The 18665-nt window shown below is 38.6% G+C and overlaps 1 protein-coding gene across 8 annotated transcripts in view; it reads left to right on the top strand.

The window, feature by feature from the left end:
• Positions 1–16367, top strand: part of LOC148867996 (Nucleic acid-binding, OB-fold-like protein) — a 34498-nt gene extending 18131 nt beyond the window's left edge. For 7 of the 8 annotated variants that reach the window (XM_088969406.1, XM_088969409.1, XM_088969410.1 and 4 more), the window contains 4 exons: positions 1639–1788; positions 12719–12794; positions 15054–15180; positions 15892–16367. In XM_088969406.1, coding sequence (XP_088825532.1) covers positions 1675–1788; positions 12719–12794; positions 15054–15180; positions 15892–16078 — 504 coding nt within the window. In that variant the 5' untranslated portion in view covers positions 1639–1674 and the 3' untranslated portion in view covers positions 16079–16367. Of the gene's footprint in view, positions 1–553; positions 759–1638; positions 1789–12718; positions 12795–15053; positions 15181–15891 lie in introns of all 8 variants that reach the window. The other variant, XM_088969408.1, reaches the window with a different exon arrangement.
• The last annotated feature ends 2298 nt before the right edge of the window (positions 16368–18665 follow it).

Raw genomic sequence — 18665 nt, 5'->3', positions numbered from 1 at the left:
CTTTGGGTGGGAGATAGCCCACTCAAAGACCTCTTCCCTGACCTATACACTTTGTCAAACTTCAAAGGGGAAAAAGTAAGCATTTTGGGTAATCCTGGCCCAAATGGGGTCAATTGGAATCTAGGTTTCAAAAGGGGCCTTAGGGAAAATGAATGTGCCTCTTTAGCTCAATTGCTGGATCTAATGGGACAAATTCATTTGGACCCATCCTTGGAAGACTCTAGAATATGGAAAGGCTCCTCAGATTGTCTTTTCTCTTGTTCCTTCTTTTTTAGTGTTCTTGCCACACCTAGCAACCCGGTTGGGGACTTCCCTGTAAAAGAAATTTGGAGTAAGCCTATCCTCCCAAAAATCAAGCATTCTGTTGGGAACTATTCCTTGGCAAGGTTAATACTTGTGATATGTTGCAGAGAAGAAGGCCTTTTTGCTTGCCTTTCTCCTCACATGTGCTCCCTTTGTAAGGAAAGTGGTGAGACCTTGACACATCTATTATTATCTTGTTCCTTTGTGCACCACATTTGGGAATTTTTTTTTGTTTTCTCTTTGGTTGCAGGTGGGTTTCCCCTCAAGATGTGGCAATACCTTTCAACTGAGACTTTTTGAGGCAACCAAAGAAAGGAGGAAAGGTTATGTGTAAGGCTACAAAGACAACTATTTGTTGGGTGGTTTGGGAAGCAAGGAATAACAGAATATTCTTGGACAAGAGTAGAACACTTGAGGAGGCAACTGGAACAATTAAAGTTAAAGTAGCTCATTGGGTAAGATCTTTGCATATCTTTCAAGATTTCTCAGTCATAGACATTACAAAATTCTGGACAGAGGTAGCACAATCTTTAAGAGTGAAAGAGAGAGTAAGGATGGAATGGAAACCTCCAGATGGTAACATAATCAAACTGAATTTTGATGGAAGATCTTTTGGAAATCCGGGACTGTCAGGTATCAAGGGAGTAATCAGAAATTCTGGAAGGAGAATATTAGCATGTAATCAGAAATTCTGGAAGGAGAATATTAGCATTGTTTTCTGGACCTATTTGCATGGGCAGCTTCTAAAAACTGAGTTAATGGCATTGCTACAAGGACTAAAGATAGTTAAGCAACTAGGTATGAGGCATATTGAGGTTGAAGGGGACTCCAAGGTTATCATTTCTTAGGCTAAAAACAATAGAAGTACTCTGTAGACTTTCAAACAAGTGATAAGGGAAGTGGAAATGGTCGCAAGGGAGGTAGAGGCTGAATTCAAATGTGTTAGAAGGAGTGCAAATGGGCTAGCTGATTATGTTGCTAAACAAGGGGCTTTGAGGCAACAATTGTTTTGGGCTGCAATGTAAAGAGGGACAGAAATATGTAATAATGTGGGAGCCCGAATCCCATACACAAAGTTGTAAAATTTTTAACTCTAATTTCAAATAAAATTCTCCTTTGCTGATAAAAAAAAAGATAATGATAAATGAAAAATAAGAACCTGCTGACTGCTAAATATACATTGCCTGTATTTATAGCTTCATGCGACTCGCCATACTTTATCTGTGGTAGTGTAGTTATACAAATAACCTATCCAGTATATATTTACATGTATGGAATTCTCTATGGTATTCCTCTTTGTTTTTCATTTTCCACTTATAACCTATTCGTTTTCAGTTTGTAGGTCTTGCATAATAGCAGGAAAAAAACCTCATGAAAGGAGGACGGAAGAATCTAAAGAGGGCTGCTAGGGAAGAAGTCCTTACTCTACAAGAAGGACAAAGCATAATGCGAGTTGTATCCCTTCGAGGTTCAAATGTCATTGAGGTGGGTGTTTATGTTTTAATTGCTTTCTCTTGCCTCTTTTTAATGTTTATTTATTTATTTATTTTGTAATCTGATTTTTCTGTCCTGGTATTTTTCTTCAAAGTTCTTTTTGTCCCCTTTGATTCTATAGAAATTCTGAACTAGATCTGTCTTCTTCTTGATGTTGTTTTATAGCGTACATATTTATTCTTTAGCTTGCTATCTGGTTGCATTTTTCTTACCTGACCTACCATGTGCTTGGACTATTTAAGCATTAGAACTATCAAACTGGGTTCTGTTGCAGTTTTATTGTAATTCTCCTAATTCCTTTGCTCCTCCTTTGTTTTTGTTGTTATTTTATTTCCATTTTAATTTAGTTAAGCAATCTCAAATTCAGGGGCCACTGCTTGGTGTAGTGATAAAATTAAAATCTTGCGCTAACAATTGTGAAAACGTCAAAACACATGTTTGCGTTTGAGAGAAGCCACTTTGTGCCAAAAGAAGTTGAAGGTTAGGTGTTGCAGATGAAAAAGCAAGGAAAGAAGTCATGGGAAAACAAACCAATTACCCAATTCCTACACCAATTTCAGAATGTTTTGGTGATAGGATATTGGTAGTGTTTCGTTTTTTCTCCTACTTGTAGGTGTCTTAAGAATAGGGTTCTGTTTTTTTAGAATTTTATTGTTATTTGAAAACTCCTATTTATGTTTTAATAATTCTTGCAATTACTATGTTTAATAAACCTGCTGTTTTCTATTTTTAGTTCAGGTGTCTTTAAAGTAAGTTAGTCTTAATGGGAACAATAATGGGTTATTGGAGTTGTTTGAGGAATTAGAGTTCTTATTGGAGTGTCCCTTTGGGTTACCATAGGATTTGTCTTAGTTTCGAAGCAATTAGAAGTTGTTCAGTTTCCTAGCCCAAATCGAAGGCTATAAAGGGACACTCGAGCTCATATCTTGAGTCTATAAATAGAGTCATTGTAATTGCAGTTTAAGAATAGTTGTTTTGAAGAAATATAGTTTGGTTCAGTGAATTCTGTTTTTTTCCAGATAATTTTCTTCTTTTCACCTCTCTCTCACCTCTTTCTTCTTCTACGTGACTTATTTCATTGCTGTTGATTGCAAGCTATCTACTTGCTTTAAGAATAGTTGGTTTGAAGAAATATAGTTTGGTTCAATGAATTCTAGTTTTTGCTAGAAAATTATCTTCTTTCCACTCCTCTCTCACATGTTTCTTCTTCTAAGTGACTTATCTCATTGCTATTTATCCAAACAGCAAGAGCACTCCTCTCTCTAGTTTGCTCATTCTTTGGTGGATAGCAAGCTATCTACTTGCTTTTCCATCCCCATTCTTCATCCCTAATTGACCATAGTCCTTCACCCTACAAAGCCCACCACCAGATCTAAAATTTGTAAGATTCCTACCCTGTCCTACAGGCTACATCATTAGGTCCATATCTGGTCTTCCCCTACTAAGAGCCCAGATTGCTGGGGCTAACATTAGGTAATGACTTTTTATTTTTGAGAAATCTGGAATCTGAGGTTAGAACATTGTGGTGCTGTCTTTAGGAAATGATTATAACAATGTCTGAGAAGTGTCATTGATAATCTTGCACCTCCAAATTATCTATTATCTATTTACTTTTTTATTATTATTTGTTTAGTAGTTGCTTGATTAACATGTAACCTCAAGAACAAACTAGGACATTACTCGATGTTGGGCCAGGCTATCCTGGATCTTGGGAAGGGTGGACTGGATACAAACCTTCCTCCTAGCACTTTTTTTTGGGTACAAAGTGGCACTGTTAGTGGCAAGGATGCTGAGCAAGACAAAAGCCCATTTAAGTTGGTCAGGTCCATCAAGAAGGTGTACAAAGGAGGTCCACATAAGCAAGTTGAATACCTGTTGGTTGTAGGCAGTTGTAACAAAATTAACCAAATGTAAAGGCTGTATATAAAGAGGAGAAACAAGAATAAGAAATCATAGTTTTTCCTTTGAAGTTGCTCTCTTTCTCTTTCTCTCTCTTTGGAGGTAGAGTCTCCCTCGAAGTTAGACTCCTGGGTGAGCAGGAACACACCAATTCTGGTATCAGAGTCTACTAGAAAGGTTAAGATGACTAACACCCGTTCTGCCTCCATCGAAGACCGAGTTGATCGAATCGAAGTGGATCTGCACAAGTTCACGAGCGAATTTAGGGACATCAAGGAATCCCTTGTAATTTTATCTTTTGGAAAAGGTAATGTAATTTATTCAACACAGAAAAAAAGAATTAGTACAGCAAAACCCAGACCACTAAGACTGCCTGGGTACAAATCAAATTACAAACACATCCAGGACTGAGAACTAAACAAAAGAGCCAAATTCTGATGTTTGAACTCCTCAGTAACTGACACCCAAGAGATTAACTTGCCGACAGCTCTCTGCAGTACTTCATCCAGACTTTTAAATTTACTACAGAAGATTCTGTTGTTTCTCTCAGCCCAAATAGACCACAACACAGCTGCAGGAATGGTACTCCATACAAGCTTTCCTTTCTTGCTGAGGCCCTCAAATCTCCAACAGCCCAACAGCTCCTTCACAGATCTTGGCATAACCCAACTAATGTCCAAAGCCTTTAGGAAGTGCCCCAAAACCATGAAGGGAATTGGGCAGTGAATACACAAATGCCCTGTAGTTTCTGCAAGAGATCCACACAAACCACAAGTGGGATCCAGAATCTGAATGCCACGCCTCTTCAGATTAGCTTTAGTCAGACATTTATCAAGAGCCATTGTCCAAACCAGAAAGTTAATCTTGGAGGGACTAATTGGGTTCCAAATCTGATTGGCAGGGAAATCCAACTGACCCGAACTGTTCAGCTTGAGGACCAGGGACTTTACAGAGAAGCAGCCGTCTGAATTCCATTTCCAGCTCCATTCATCCTCCAGACTCATATCTATCTTCTAATTTTGAAGTAGCCCCAACAGCTCCACATACTCATCCAACCCCCAGTCAAACAAACTTCTCCTACAAAGAGGTGTCCAAACAATGGAACCACCAGAAAAATTAAAATTCTCAGCTACTGAAGATTCTCGATTCACAGAAATTTGGAAAAGGAGGGGGAAAGCCTCTGCCAAGGAGCCCTCCAAACACCAGGGATCCTTCCAAAACTTAATTCTATCCTCTTTTCCCACCTTAAGTCTGATCCCATCCAAGAGGATAGGAAGATTTTTCAATATGCCTGCCCAATGAGATCTGCCCCAGCTTGGATGAAGTTCCCTAGATCTCCAATCACCCCACTCCACCATGCATTCCTTTCAGTAGCAAATCTCAATAACCATTTACTGAGAAGGGCTGAGTTAAATTTCTTCAGATTTCTTCTTCCCAGCCCACCAACTTCCTTAGGGAGACACATTTTCTCCCACTTTACAAGGTGAATCTTCTTTTCATCTTCCCATCCCATCCATAATAAGTTCCTCTGAATTTGCTGCAGCCTATTTGCTATTCTGTTTGGGATGGGGAAAAGAGAGAGAAAATAAGTGGGGAGGTTAGATAGGGTACTCTTAATCAACGTCACTCTACCCCCAAATGACAAATATTTTGCCTTCCAAGAAGCCAATTTTTTCTCCATTCTCTCAATAATTGAAACCCAGGTCGAGGAGGAAGAACATTTTGCCCCAAGAGGCAGCCCCAAATACTTTACTGGGAGGAGTTCAATTTGGCAAGCCATTACTCCTGCACATTCTTCTAAATTTTAGACTTGGCCCACTGGGATAATCTGAGTTTTACTCATATTAACTTTGAGACCAGACACCGCTTCAAACCAACTCAGAATTCCAAGCACTGTTTTCAACTGAATCAGAGATGCATCAACAAAACATTGGGTATCATATGCAAATTGGAGGATATTGACCTTATCCTTATTAGGGGAGATTGCAAATCCTTCCCAATAACCAGAATTTGCGGGCTTCTTACTAAAAAGAGTGAGGATTTCCATAACACAGATGAACAACAAAGGGGAGAGGGGATCACCCTGTCTCAAGCCTTTGGAACTCCTAAAAAACCTCGTAGATTGTCCATTAATTAGGATTGAAAATTTAGGGGATTTAATACAAACTCTGATCCAGTTTCTCCATTGCTGCCCAAAATTCATTTTTTCCAACACAAGATCCAGGCAATTCTAGTTGGCATGGCCATAGGCTTTCTCAATATCAAGTTTACAAATCACACCCGGAGTTCCCTCTCTTCTTTTGGAATCTATCAGTTCATTAGCAATGAGAATTGAGTCTATCATTTGCCTCCCCGGAACAAATGCACTCTTGTTATTAGAAATTACACTGCCTAACACCCCTTTCATTCTTTTTGCTAGAATTTTAACCAGGATCTTATAAAATCCGTGCAAGAGGCTGATTGGCCTAAAATCCTTGATATTCACAACCCCTTCAACCTTTGGAATAAGAGTAATAAATGTGGCATTCAAACTTCTTTGTAGAGAGGCATTTGAATGAAAAACCTGGAACACATTCATCAAGTCTTTTTTCACAAAATCCCAGCATTTTAAGTAGAAAAGGTTTGTAAGACCATCCGGCTCTGGCGATTTATCACCTTCTAACTTCTTAATTGTTGTCCTAACTTCCTCCTCTGTGAAGGATCTCTCAAGCCAAAGTTTTTTATCTTCACTCAGCTGCCTGAAAGGAAAGTCTATAGGAAAGGGTTTGTGGGTCCAATTTTCCTTATAGAGATTTTTTGTAAAAAGAGGTTGCCACTGACTTAATCTCTGCAATTGATTCCCCACTCCTACCTTCCCACACCAGCTTGTTGATTGAGGAAGCTCTTGCTTGGGCGTTTGCCATTTTATGAAAGAAGTGCGTCTTTGTCTCCATTTAATTTCTTCCTTTACAGCTAATTTATCAAAGCTATTTTTTGCTTGGGATCTTTTCAACCTCAGCTCTTTAGATAAGGGACCCACCTCTTTTGCCCTGTCAATCTCTTCAATTGATTCCCCACTCCTATCCTCCCACACCGACTTGTTGACTGAGGAGGCTCTTGTTGGGGCGTTTGCCATTTTATGAAAGAAGTGTGTTTTTGTCACCCTCTTTTAACCAAGTGACTTTAGCTCTTTGTCTCCACTTAATTTCTTCCTTTACAGTCAATTTATCAAAACTATTTTTTGCTTGGGATCTTTTCGGACTCAACTCTTTAGATAAGGGGCCCACCTCTTTTGCTCTGTCAATCTCTTCAATGGTACTCAGTAAAGCTTTCTTTTCAATACTCGAGTTCAGGCTATTCTCCAATTTCCAAACCCTTGTCATTTTGATGGCATGAAGTGAAAAATCAAACCTTTTCGACAAATCCCAAAGAAGTAGAGGTGAGGATTCTGGCCAAGATAGACTTTTCCCACCTTCAGTGGCCAAGATCCCTTGTCTTGGATTTATCGGGCAGAGAAGTATTTTGAACTCTAAGAAATTGCTGAACACCAAAGGGTAGCAATGGCTTTAATCTACTTGGGAGGAGAAGCAAATAACTGGTTTCAGTGGTGCAAACGATCGCATCCTCAACCAACGTGGAACGACTTCACGGAGGTTCTCTGCATCAAATTTAGGCCATCCTGCTTCGGAGATTTCAATGAAGCATTAGCCAAGATTCGTCAAATAGGGACGTTACGAAAATATCAAATGGAATTTGAGTGGTTGGCGACAAGATTTGTTTGTTGCTTTGTTAGGGGTCTCCGAAATGATCTTCGAATTGAGGTCAAGGCCATGCAACCAAATACGGTAGTCACGACAATCAATTTAGTTAGACTCCATGAAGAACATATCAATGGGCTAAAGAAGAATTGGCCATTGGGACCATCTTATTGAGTGACACCATCGTATTGTATCTGCAAGGACATTTCACACCACAACAAGTCCATTCGATTCCATTAAAAAGACTATCTTGGGCGGAGATGCAAGACCGATGGGGGAAAGGCCTCTATTTTAATTGTGAGGAAAAATTCTCCCCGGTCATCATTGCAAGAAACAACAAGCATTCTTTCTACAAACCGACTCTGACAAATGGGAAGAAGAACTTGTTGAGAACATAGGCGAGTCAGAACAAGAAATCAAACCCAATGAACCAACCATCTCTCTGCAAGCCCTTACAATGAGGGTGGTGGGTCAGATTCATGGCTGATGTGTCTTGATGCTCATCGATAGTGGGAGTACTCTAAATTTTGTAACAGTGATGCTTGCCAAACAATTGGGGTTACCCATGCAACCCATTGCTCCATCCTTTGTATATGTAGTGAATGGGGGAGGTATCTGGTGCAAGGGGGTTTGTGCTAAGGTGGCATTGCTCGTTCAAGGATGTGAATTTAAGGTAGATCTTCATCTGTTGGACTTCTATGGGTCAAACATCATATTGGGAATCCACTAGTTAAGCGAATTGGGCCTAGTGACACATGATTGGGCCAAGCTCACCATGGATTTCATCCAAAATGAGAAGCCATGCCACATCAAAGGGATGGGCCAAACACAGTCCAATCGAGTCATCTGCAAACCATACTCAAGGTTTGTCAATCAACAACAAGTACCACTCTTACGAGTCTAGGCCTTAATTACTCAGGCCTGACTCTCTCAGATGGGGTGGGGACTTCGAAGGCCTCAGAAGCCCAAGAGGCCAAACTCCAATCACTATTGCAAGACTATTTGCATATCTTACAAGAACCAACGGAGTTGCCACTTTCTAGAGAACAAGTTCATTGGATTCTGATACAACTGGGAGCCGCACCAGCAAATGTTATGGCCTTATAAGTATCCACACCGTCATAAAACGGAAATTGAGAAGATGGTGAAGGAACTACGAGACAAAGGTATGATCCAACTCAGTACCAGTTCTTATTCGGTCCCCATGCTTTTAGTTAAAAAGAAAGATGGAACTTGGCGTTTCTGTATAGACTACTGCGCCTTAAATAAAATCACAGTGCGAGACCGATTTCCCATTCCAATTATAGATAAGCTACTAGATGAGCTCGGGCTGGCCATTATTTTCTCCAAGCTGGACTTAAGAGCTGGATATTACCAAATTAGAGTGCACCCCCATGCTGTCCGTAAGACAACATTTCAAACACGAGGGCCGTTATGAATTTTTAGTGATGCCATTTGGCCTCACTAATGCACCCTCTACATTCCAATCACTAATGAATGAAATTTTCCGGCTATTCTTACGGCAATTTATATTGGTGTTCTTTGACGACATTCTTGTGTATAGCAAAGATTGGACTTCTCACATGCAGCACTTATGTACTACACTGGACATTTTGCGCACCAACCATCTGTATGCCAAAATGTCCAAATGTATTTTGGAAAGAAACAAATTCATTATCTTGGGCATATCATCTTGGCTGGTACTGAAGCAGACCCAACAAAGGTTCAATGCATTCTGGCCTTACAGGATATTATCACTGCTTTATACAGAATTGTGGGACTCTGGCTGCTCCCCTAACACACTAAAGAAGAACAGATTTGATTTGTGTGAAGCAGCTGAGTCCGCCTTTACTACATTAAAGCAGGTTCTCACAACACATCCGGTGTTAGCCTTACCAGACTTTTCTAAAGAATTTGTGGTGGAATCAGATGCGTCAGGCACAGGGATAGGAGCTGATTTACTACATGAAGGGAAACCAGTAGCTTACTTTAGCAAAGTCGTCCTAAAACAGGCCCAAGGAAAATCTAAAGAAGAACAGATTTGATTTGTGTGAAGCAGCTGAGTCCGCCTTTACTACATTAAAGCAGGTTCTCACAACACATCCGGTGTTAGCATTACCAGACTTTTCTAAAGAATTTGTGGTGGAATCAGATGCGTCAGGCACAGGGATAGGAGCTGATTTACTACATGAAGGGAAACCGGTAGCTTACTTTAGCAAAGTCATCCCAAAACAGGCCCACGGAAAATATACATATGAGAAAGAATTGATAGCCATGACCCTTGCCGTCCAGAAGTGGAGAGGGTATTTACTGGACTGCCATTTTACTATCTGTACAGATCACAAAAGTTTAAAACATTTGGTGGAACAACCGGACCTATCAGATGTTCAACAAAAATGGTGGTACAAGCTGCTAGGTTTTGATTTCACAATTGAATAGAAACCAGGTCCTACTAATGTGATTGCTGGTGCACTCTCACGGCAGCATGAATTGGGTCAATTATCAGTGTCTCAGCCCATTTACCCCTTGGCGGGTCAGCTGAAAGAAGAAGCTCTCAAGATGAACACCTTACTAATATTCGGAGTCAGCTGGTGCAAGGCAAGGGCCATGTACCTGGATATTCAGTTTTCAATGGCATCCTAATGTTCAAGGGGAGAATGGTTATTCCCGTGCAGTTAGCTCACATTCCGGCCCTCCTGGAACTGTTTCATGCTTCTCTAGAAGGTGGTCATTCGGGAGTCTTGTGCACTCTTGGCTTCACATTTCTATTTTGTAGCCCACTGCTTGACATGCCAAAGACACAAGTATGATACCCAAACACCAGCTGGACTACTTCAGCCCATCCCACTTTCTGATAAATTTTGGGAGGAAATCTCAATGGATTTCATCACAGGCCTTCTGACCTCATCAGGCAAGACAGTCATTGTAGTCTTTGTGGACAGACTCTCTAAATATGCCCCTTTTGCACCATTGGCTCACCCATATACAATGGTACAAGTGGCCAAGCTTTTCATTCAGGAAGTCTTGCAGCTTTACGGGACACCAAGAGCTATCATTTCAGATTGTGATGCAGCCGTCAAGAGCAAATTCTGGTCTGAATATTTCAAGGCCCAAGGAACCAAGCTACATCGCTCAACCAGCTACCATCCACAAACAGATGGCCAATCCAAGGTGGTTAATCGTACACTAGAACTTATCTATGATGTTTTACAAGTGATTTCCCTTGGGCATGTCTCAAATGGTTACCATGGGCCAAGTATTGATACAACACCTCATACCACAGTTCACTACAAGCAACCCCATTCAAAGCTCTATATGGACATGACCCACCATCCTTGTTACCCTATGAAAAAGTCTCAACTGCAGTGGTGGAGGTGGATGATTATCTAACCCAGCGAGATGCTGTCCTTAGGGACCTTAAAACCAATCTTTTGCAGGTCCAACAACAAATGAAATCACACTATGACAAGAAGCACCAGGATGTCTCTTATGAATCAGGAGACTGGGTCTATCTAAAACTTTGGCCATATAGACAGAGTAGCCTGGCAACAAGAATCTCCCAGGATCTGGCTCTGTGTTTCTATGGACCGTTTCAGTTCTTTGAGAAGGTAGGTAAGGTTACCTATAAGCTAGACCTGCCAACCTCATCCAAGTTACACCCCACCTTTCATGTTTTTCTGCTGAAGAAACACCTAGGGCCGACAGCTCCTGTTTCACCAACACTACCAGAGTTCTCAGAAGAGGGGATCTTGTTGCCAGAACCAACTGAAATTGTGGACTTCAGAATCATTAAGGAGGGTAAGGCCACAATTCAACAATCCGTGGTCATTTGGAAGCATCTCCCAACGGAAGATGCCACATGGGAGGACTACCACACTATCTTGCGCCAGTTCAGTCATCTGAACCTTGGGGACAAGGTTGCTCTCATGGGAGATAGAATTGGTAAGGATGCTGAGCAAGACAAAAGCCCATTTAAGTCAGGCCCATCAAGAAGGTGTACACCAAAGGTCCATGTAAGGAAGTTCAATACCTGTTGGTTGTAGGTAGTTGTAACAAAATTAACCAAATGTGAAGGCTATTATATAAAGAGGAGAAACAGGAACTCACCAGTCAGACTCTAACCTCCATTCTCACATTTTTTTTTCTGTTTTGATGTTAATCGTGAGATCATTTAGAATTTCGTTGGACTGCAAGTTACTGTAGTTAACTCAAAAGCCTGCCCTTTCTCACCTTTTTCAAAGATTTTATATGGCTAATTTAAGTCCTGACTTCTACCTTGCTTATATTCTACTGCGTTTCTCCCATCCAGATTTGATCTATGGATTTTCTTATAAGGAATCCTCTATGCCTAAATTTGACTATTTTGCTGGAGTCTGGTTGATAATCTTGGTTTTGTTTATATTTGAGTGGGTTTCGGTCATGATTTCCTTGTTGAATCAGGCCTCCTTGTTGTCCTTGTTCCAAATGGCTGGTATATGTGATGGAGAGTTGTTTTTTTGGTCTGTTGCATTAAATTCTAAGGTTTTTTCAGCACAAGTATGTTTAACCACACACAGCCAAGATGTGTTTCTTGGTGGATCTTTTGACGTGTTGAGTTCGTATTATAAACTTCGTTAAAAGCACTAGATCAAAATTTTCCAAATTGTGCTAGGTACCATGGAGAAGCAAACAAAGAAAAGGATTAAAAAAAACATGCATCTTAAAATCTCATTAGATGGTCAAGTGGTAAGACTTCACCTGTGATTGTTTTGAACTAAAGTTTTAAATGATAATGTATTCCGAATTCCTTTGGATATTCATTGAATTGCTAGAAGCCTTTTACAGGACTTGGTCAATACTCAGAATGTTAAATTTCATTGCTCAAATTTAAAAAGAATTCTTAATTTTAATTTTTCATTTGGATACTTGAGATGACAAGCTCTGATTAATAATGGCAATTGGTGGTGAATGGGGATAGGCTAGATAGAGCTACATTGGGATTGGAAAATGATAACCAAATCTGACATATTGTCCTTACTGGTTGAGAGAAGTAATTGAGAAATTGGAGAAAGGTGTTACTCTAGTCCTTTGACTTTTTTCTCTTATTGACATTAAAGATCACAACTTGCTGATCAAAAAGAAAAAGAAAAGTAAAAAAAAAAAACACTGAAGACTAAAGTTTACCTTCTAGGTAACAAAATCCAACAAAGCAGTTTATGTTTCTACTGCATGTTCATTGTGATTTACCTTTTGATATCCTTTTTATTTCCTTTGTTCATTGTTTCAATGTTTTTCTATTGCTGAAGGTAATGGATGCAGGAGGGGAGAAATCATTGGCACTGTTTCCAGCCAAATTTCAGAAGAGCATGTGGATAAAACAAGGTTTGTGCCATGTGATGCTTGCGCCTAAGCCTTAGCATTTGATGTGGATAAAACTTGTTTTTTTTTCGCTCCCAAGTTTTTTATTTGCAAAATTTCCTCTCTCTCTCTCTCTCTCCATAAGGCCAGGTCTCTTTCTTTTTTTTTTTTTGATGAATAAGGCCATGGTCTCTTTCATTATACTATTCTTCACTCGAACTTTTGCTTGGATTATATTTTGGTGTTTTTGGATCTGTAACTGACCATACACATTTGTGCAGATCCAAACAGTGCTTTATAATGACGCAAGGGCATTCATATTCCAAAAAGAGCTATTTCTGGGTCATGACAAAACAAAAACTAAAAAGTTGTTCCCAGTTTTTTATTTGCAAAATTTCCTCTCTCTCTCTCTCTCTCCATAAGGCCATGGTCTCTTTCATTATACCATTCTTCACTCGAACTTTTGCTTGGATTATATTTTGGTGTTTTTGGATCTGTAATTGAGCATACACATTTATGCAGATCCAAACAGTGCTTTATAATGATGCAAGGGCATTTATATTCCAAAAAGAGCTATTTCTGGGTCATGGCAAAACAAAAACTAAAAAGTTGTTCCCAAGTTTTTTTTTTTGCAAAATTTCCTCTCTCTCTCTCTCTCCATAAGGCCATGGTCTCTTTCATTATACTATTCTTCACTCGAACTTTTGCTTGGATTATATTTTGGTGTTTTTGGATCTGTAATTGACCATGCATTTGTTGATTGATTGTAGTTCAAGAGAGGTTAGTACCCATGCATCCCTTTAAAACTCTCAAGGGCCAGCCCTATCTTGTCCAAACATTATACCCAGAAAAACAATATTTGGACTGTACTGGGGGATTAACCCCAACTATAAGACAAGAATGATAAGGATGCGGATGCATATGGAAGGGTGCAAATCATGTCCACGCGGGGGGGGGGTTGTATTTCAAGAACTATTTTTATCTTAATTTTTTTCCTGTGGGTATCTTTGTTTAGCACATTTCTGTTTCACATCTCTTGACTTTATGTTTGACCAGTTTATGACCGTTTCCTTCAAAAATAATCTTAGTTGATCATAGAGGATCTGTTCTTCTCACTGACACTTCATACAAGAACAGCTTCATTGCAACATAGAAGTCTTTTGGGTGACCATTCTCATTAGATGATTGTTCATATCATAGTGCAATGCTATTGTCTTGAGCAATTTCTTTTCCTGTCTCCGTTCAGCATTAGTTTTATGATATTTTTTCTTTCTGTTTACGTTTACATACCAGTTGAGTGTTCCAGAATGTTTTTATTGTTATTAATTGTACAGGTATTTTTTAATAATATTGGAAATAATGTTTTCAGGCCAGTTGGGTTAGGACAAGTTATTTGGGGAGGAACACTGCTAGGTTTGATGCAAAAATCTCAGCCCAAGAAAGCCTTATTCCCCCCATTTGGGATTAGCTGTGATCCCTGTTTGATCATTCCTGTATAATGGACATTATCCTCTATTAAATTATGGTTCATTAGGTCATTTATTGGTTCTTCAACCCATAACCTTTTTGGTATCCACAGAAATCACGGCTGAGCCCAGAACAATTCTTCCCAATTTGCCCCTTGCTTGGCTAACACATCAGCCAAAGCATTTGCTGATCTCCCCAACTACTGAATAGAAACCTGCATACTCCTTATCAGCCAATTAAATTATCTTATGGTTGTCTTGCTTCTTGATTGCCTGACACTCCATGCAGTTGCTGAACTTACAAATATCTAATAGAATTACATTTCAATCTGATTGGTTACTCTGGCCATACAACTCCAAAAATACCTGTCCATGCCATCTACCCTGCAGCAACTCCATGAACAACATTTTCTTTCTTTCATCATTAGGATTTGTAGTTTCAAAGTGTAAGCCTACATTTAGTTAGTATTGCATGGACATGGACATGGAATCAGAACCTGGCATGTATCTGAGAGTTTTGACTCAGCAAGGTGAATGGAAAAGGATTCACAACTACATATAGAAAAAGTAAAATTAATTAAAATAGTCCGTTTTGCTTTATTTATAACTTTATAGACCTTAAGAAAAAGGTCCCTGGAAGCTTGGTTGTTACTTGATAACATTTTATAGAAAAAATGGCATTCATTGTGTACCTTAGCTGTTCCGTTCTTTCAAATTAACCCCGCATAGAGGTGGTCCTGAAGAATCATTAAAATGTCAAAATCAAGAGTATGTCTGATAGAGATACTTACTGTTTGGTTATGCTTTCACTACACAGGAAGCTTCGTTGTGGTAGATGAAAGTGGGAGAGAGAAGGCTCTTGAATCAGGTAGCAAGGTGGCATGCATGGTTTCACAAGTGCTCTTTTATGAGCAAGTTCGCACACTTCAGAAATCTACTATTTGGTGCGCCTTATAATCAAAATTTACCTGATGTGCTACTACAGTATAGATATGTGAAATTTCCAATTGAACCATGTTCTTTTCACACATGCCCACACACATGAGATACCTTTTCTTTGTAGTCTATAATCTCTTCTTGTCAAATGAAAAATAAAATGTTCAGTTACAATTAATCAAGGCTTTTTATACAGTACAAATAGCAAAAATCTGACCATAGAAAATGAAAAGGGAAAACTTGTAAAAAAAGAAAAGGAAAAAATTGATGGCGGAGAGGAATGGGTTTCAATGTACAGAACTCAAGGAGAAGAAAAAAGAAAAAAAGATGAGATCTATTATGAAGAGAGGAGGAAAAGACAATAGGGAATGGATCTAAAGAAAAGTGTCATTTAAATACTTTTTCTGTTTCTTTTTAAGAAATAACATATTCAATAAACACCCAAATTATTTCGTTATGTTTTATACCAAATTTGTATGAATTGACTTTTCTAACGGTTCAAAATTGAAACAACCCGTTATAAAAGAAATTGAAGCAACCCAATTTGCAAATCAGATTATTGGAGAGCAAATTGGCTGAACATGCATGAGCATGCTGAAAATATACCTTTAACTACTGCATATCATATTTTGTTTCCTATTTTGGCACGAAGTTTTATCATTTTGATTTTCTTTCTCAATGTATTTACTCAATGTGCTAGCTTCTAATACTTGATGCAGGCCAGAAATCTTTAAAACAACCAACAAGGATGATTCATGTTCCCACCTGCAGAGACCTGCATCTCAATCTGAAGAGGAGTGGAATTCAAGCGATGACGATGGTCTCCCTCCACTAGAGGCAAATCTAAACAGAAGCAGACCCAATTTCCGTTCAGATTCCGAATCATGTTCAGATATAGAGTCTTAAACCATTGGATGGACAAGGCTGCAAATGGTATCCATTTCTCCGAAGTCACATTTGATCCAGCTAAGGCAATCTGAATTCAATCCATTTAACAATATGAACTCGTCAAATTTGGGTATTTAACGAGGTGCAGGAGTAACATGAAGACTCTACATATGAGTTCTCCACTTAAGGCGTCCTATGTATGATTTTATATTTTCTAACAAAAACAACCCTACAGCAAAAATTATAGTCATGTGAAAGATTTTTATCATTATGCGTAATTAATTTGAACCATCTGTTTGGGATGTTATGAGCGGTTAAAACTCAGCTTATTTATTGTGAGAGGAGAATCCGCCCCAAGCCTGTCATATGACCACCCTATGGGCACTCAAATATATATTACACACACAAAACAATTGTTAGGACTTGGGAGTTGGGACTAGAGATCCTCCAAGAGTTTGGATTGGTGACGTATCTTTATCTCAATCCACGTCAGCCACACGCCTATCAATGGTAGCCATTCAACATGTTAATATTTTATTATGGGGTTATACTAGCACGTTGGATCACTATTGATGATATGGGATACAGAAACACCTCAGCCTCTCGGTTTCATGTGAGCTGAGGTCATGAAGTGGGATCCAGGATTATAAAGGTGGCATTCATGCAAATAGAAAGTGGGGTTGTGTGGTCACATCTCATTCTCATATCATATAGAATGGGTGGTGTATGGTCACCTATATGGGAAAAATTTTTTGGATATGATATATTTTTGAAATCATAGTTGAACCATTATTTGGTATAATGGTAAAATCTTGGGTTGTCAAGTTGAAAATGCAGACATGAAACTACTTTGTGGGTGTTCTTTTTTCGGATTTTGAGGGGGGGGGGGGGAGGGAAGTTGGTCAATGGGATTTTGATTTTCATTGACCAAGAATCCCATATTCACTTTTCAGATTTATGCGGGGGCTAGGGAAACCTATCTCCTAGGTGGGTAAATAACTTTCCCACGTAGGGGGAAAGTTGTTAACACTTGAATGGGATAAAAATATCCCTTTTAATAATGGATTTTTATGGTTAAAATGGTCATTAACTTATTTACCTAGGAAATAAGAGAACATGAATAAATGCACTTACCTGGGTAAGTGTTTTCCAGGGAAAACTTGCCCAGGTAATAACTTACCGAAAAGCAAATAGGACTTTTGTGCGAGTCTTGAGTAGATATCAAAGATTAGGATTGTATCTGGTACATTGCTCCCAATATCCCAAATAGCTGGGAACAATTGGGTAATGGTCTTTTTCATAATCTTTAATATTATACATATAATACTATTATATTATATTATATAAAATATATTAAACTATTAACAATAATATTAATAATATAATATTATTATATAAATATAATATATGTTGTATAATGTTAAAAGTAAATGTTAGTCACATATAATAATATTATTTATTACAATAATGTAATTTCTAGTTTATACAAATATTCGTCACTGAATCTATTCAGTGACAAGGTCAACCAAAGAATTTCAGAACTTAAAGATGTATTTGATGTTTAGCCGGATGGCCATACAATCTCTAAAAGGCAAATGTTTCAGAATAGAGAGATAAGTTGAATGCTACCGAACACTTGTAACTAATGGCAAGTTTAGTTTGAAAGCCACTAGTTGAGTGGTGTATTTGCACGTGTAAGAGGGAGAGGAGAGGGAGAGAAATATAGACACGAGGAGGTAGGAGAAAGAGAACAAACACTTCTCTTTGTTTTTTAATAACAAAACACTTCTATTAAAGAGAACAAACAAAGTTCAAAAAGGGGTAGGAGAAAGCCACACTTCCTGACTAAAGATTTAGCTTTATAGGCCAAAGTATGAGGAAAGGAGTTAAAGTTTTTATATACAACAAAGAAGAGATAATATCTACAGTTAGGGGATGTTCAGGCAAGAATAGTAAATGATGATCAAAACATTTCCCTTTTAAATTTGGAGTCGGCTCTCCAAAGACACCTCAACTCTATACTTATTAAAGAGGAGACATATTGGGCCCAAAAAGCCGGAATTAATTGGATCAAACTTGGAGACATGAGTAACATCTTTTTTCATACTACGACCACAAAAAGAAAGACTAGGAATAGAATTTCTAGAATAAAAAATAATGAGGGTGACTGGGTATGTGACCAAAATGATATATCTGAATATCTAAGTGATAATTTTGAGCAGAGATTCAAAACTGATGGTCTAGTTGATGCTGATGAATTAATTTATTGAGGCAATAAATTCCTCCGTAACCAATGAGCAGAATTTATCCATTATTAGAAAAGTAACAGATGAAGAAATCAGAGACAAATTTTTCTGTGAAGGACCTCAAGGCTTCAGGCCCGGATGGACTTAATGCACTATTTTTTAAAAAATATTGGAACATAATTGGAAATTCCATATGTAGTGTGGTAAAAGCATTCTTCCACTCTTGGAAGATGAATAAAATTATCACCAAAGCGTTTATCACACTTATTCCTAAAACTGCCAACCCGGAAATGACTAATAGTTATAGGCCTATAAGCCTGTATGTGCAACATCATTTATAAAATTATCTAAAAAATTTT

Source organism: Nelumbo lutea, chromosome 2, assembly GCF_056320005.1.
Source record: "Nelumbo lutea isolate HS-2025 chromosome 2, American lotus-T2T, whole genome shotgun sequence".
Classification (NCBI taxonomy): domain Eukaryota; kingdom Viridiplantae; phylum Streptophyta; class Magnoliopsida; order Proteales; family Nelumbonaceae; genus Nelumbo; species Nelumbo lutea.
This window is presented reverse-complemented; position numbering and strand designations above follow the sequence as displayed.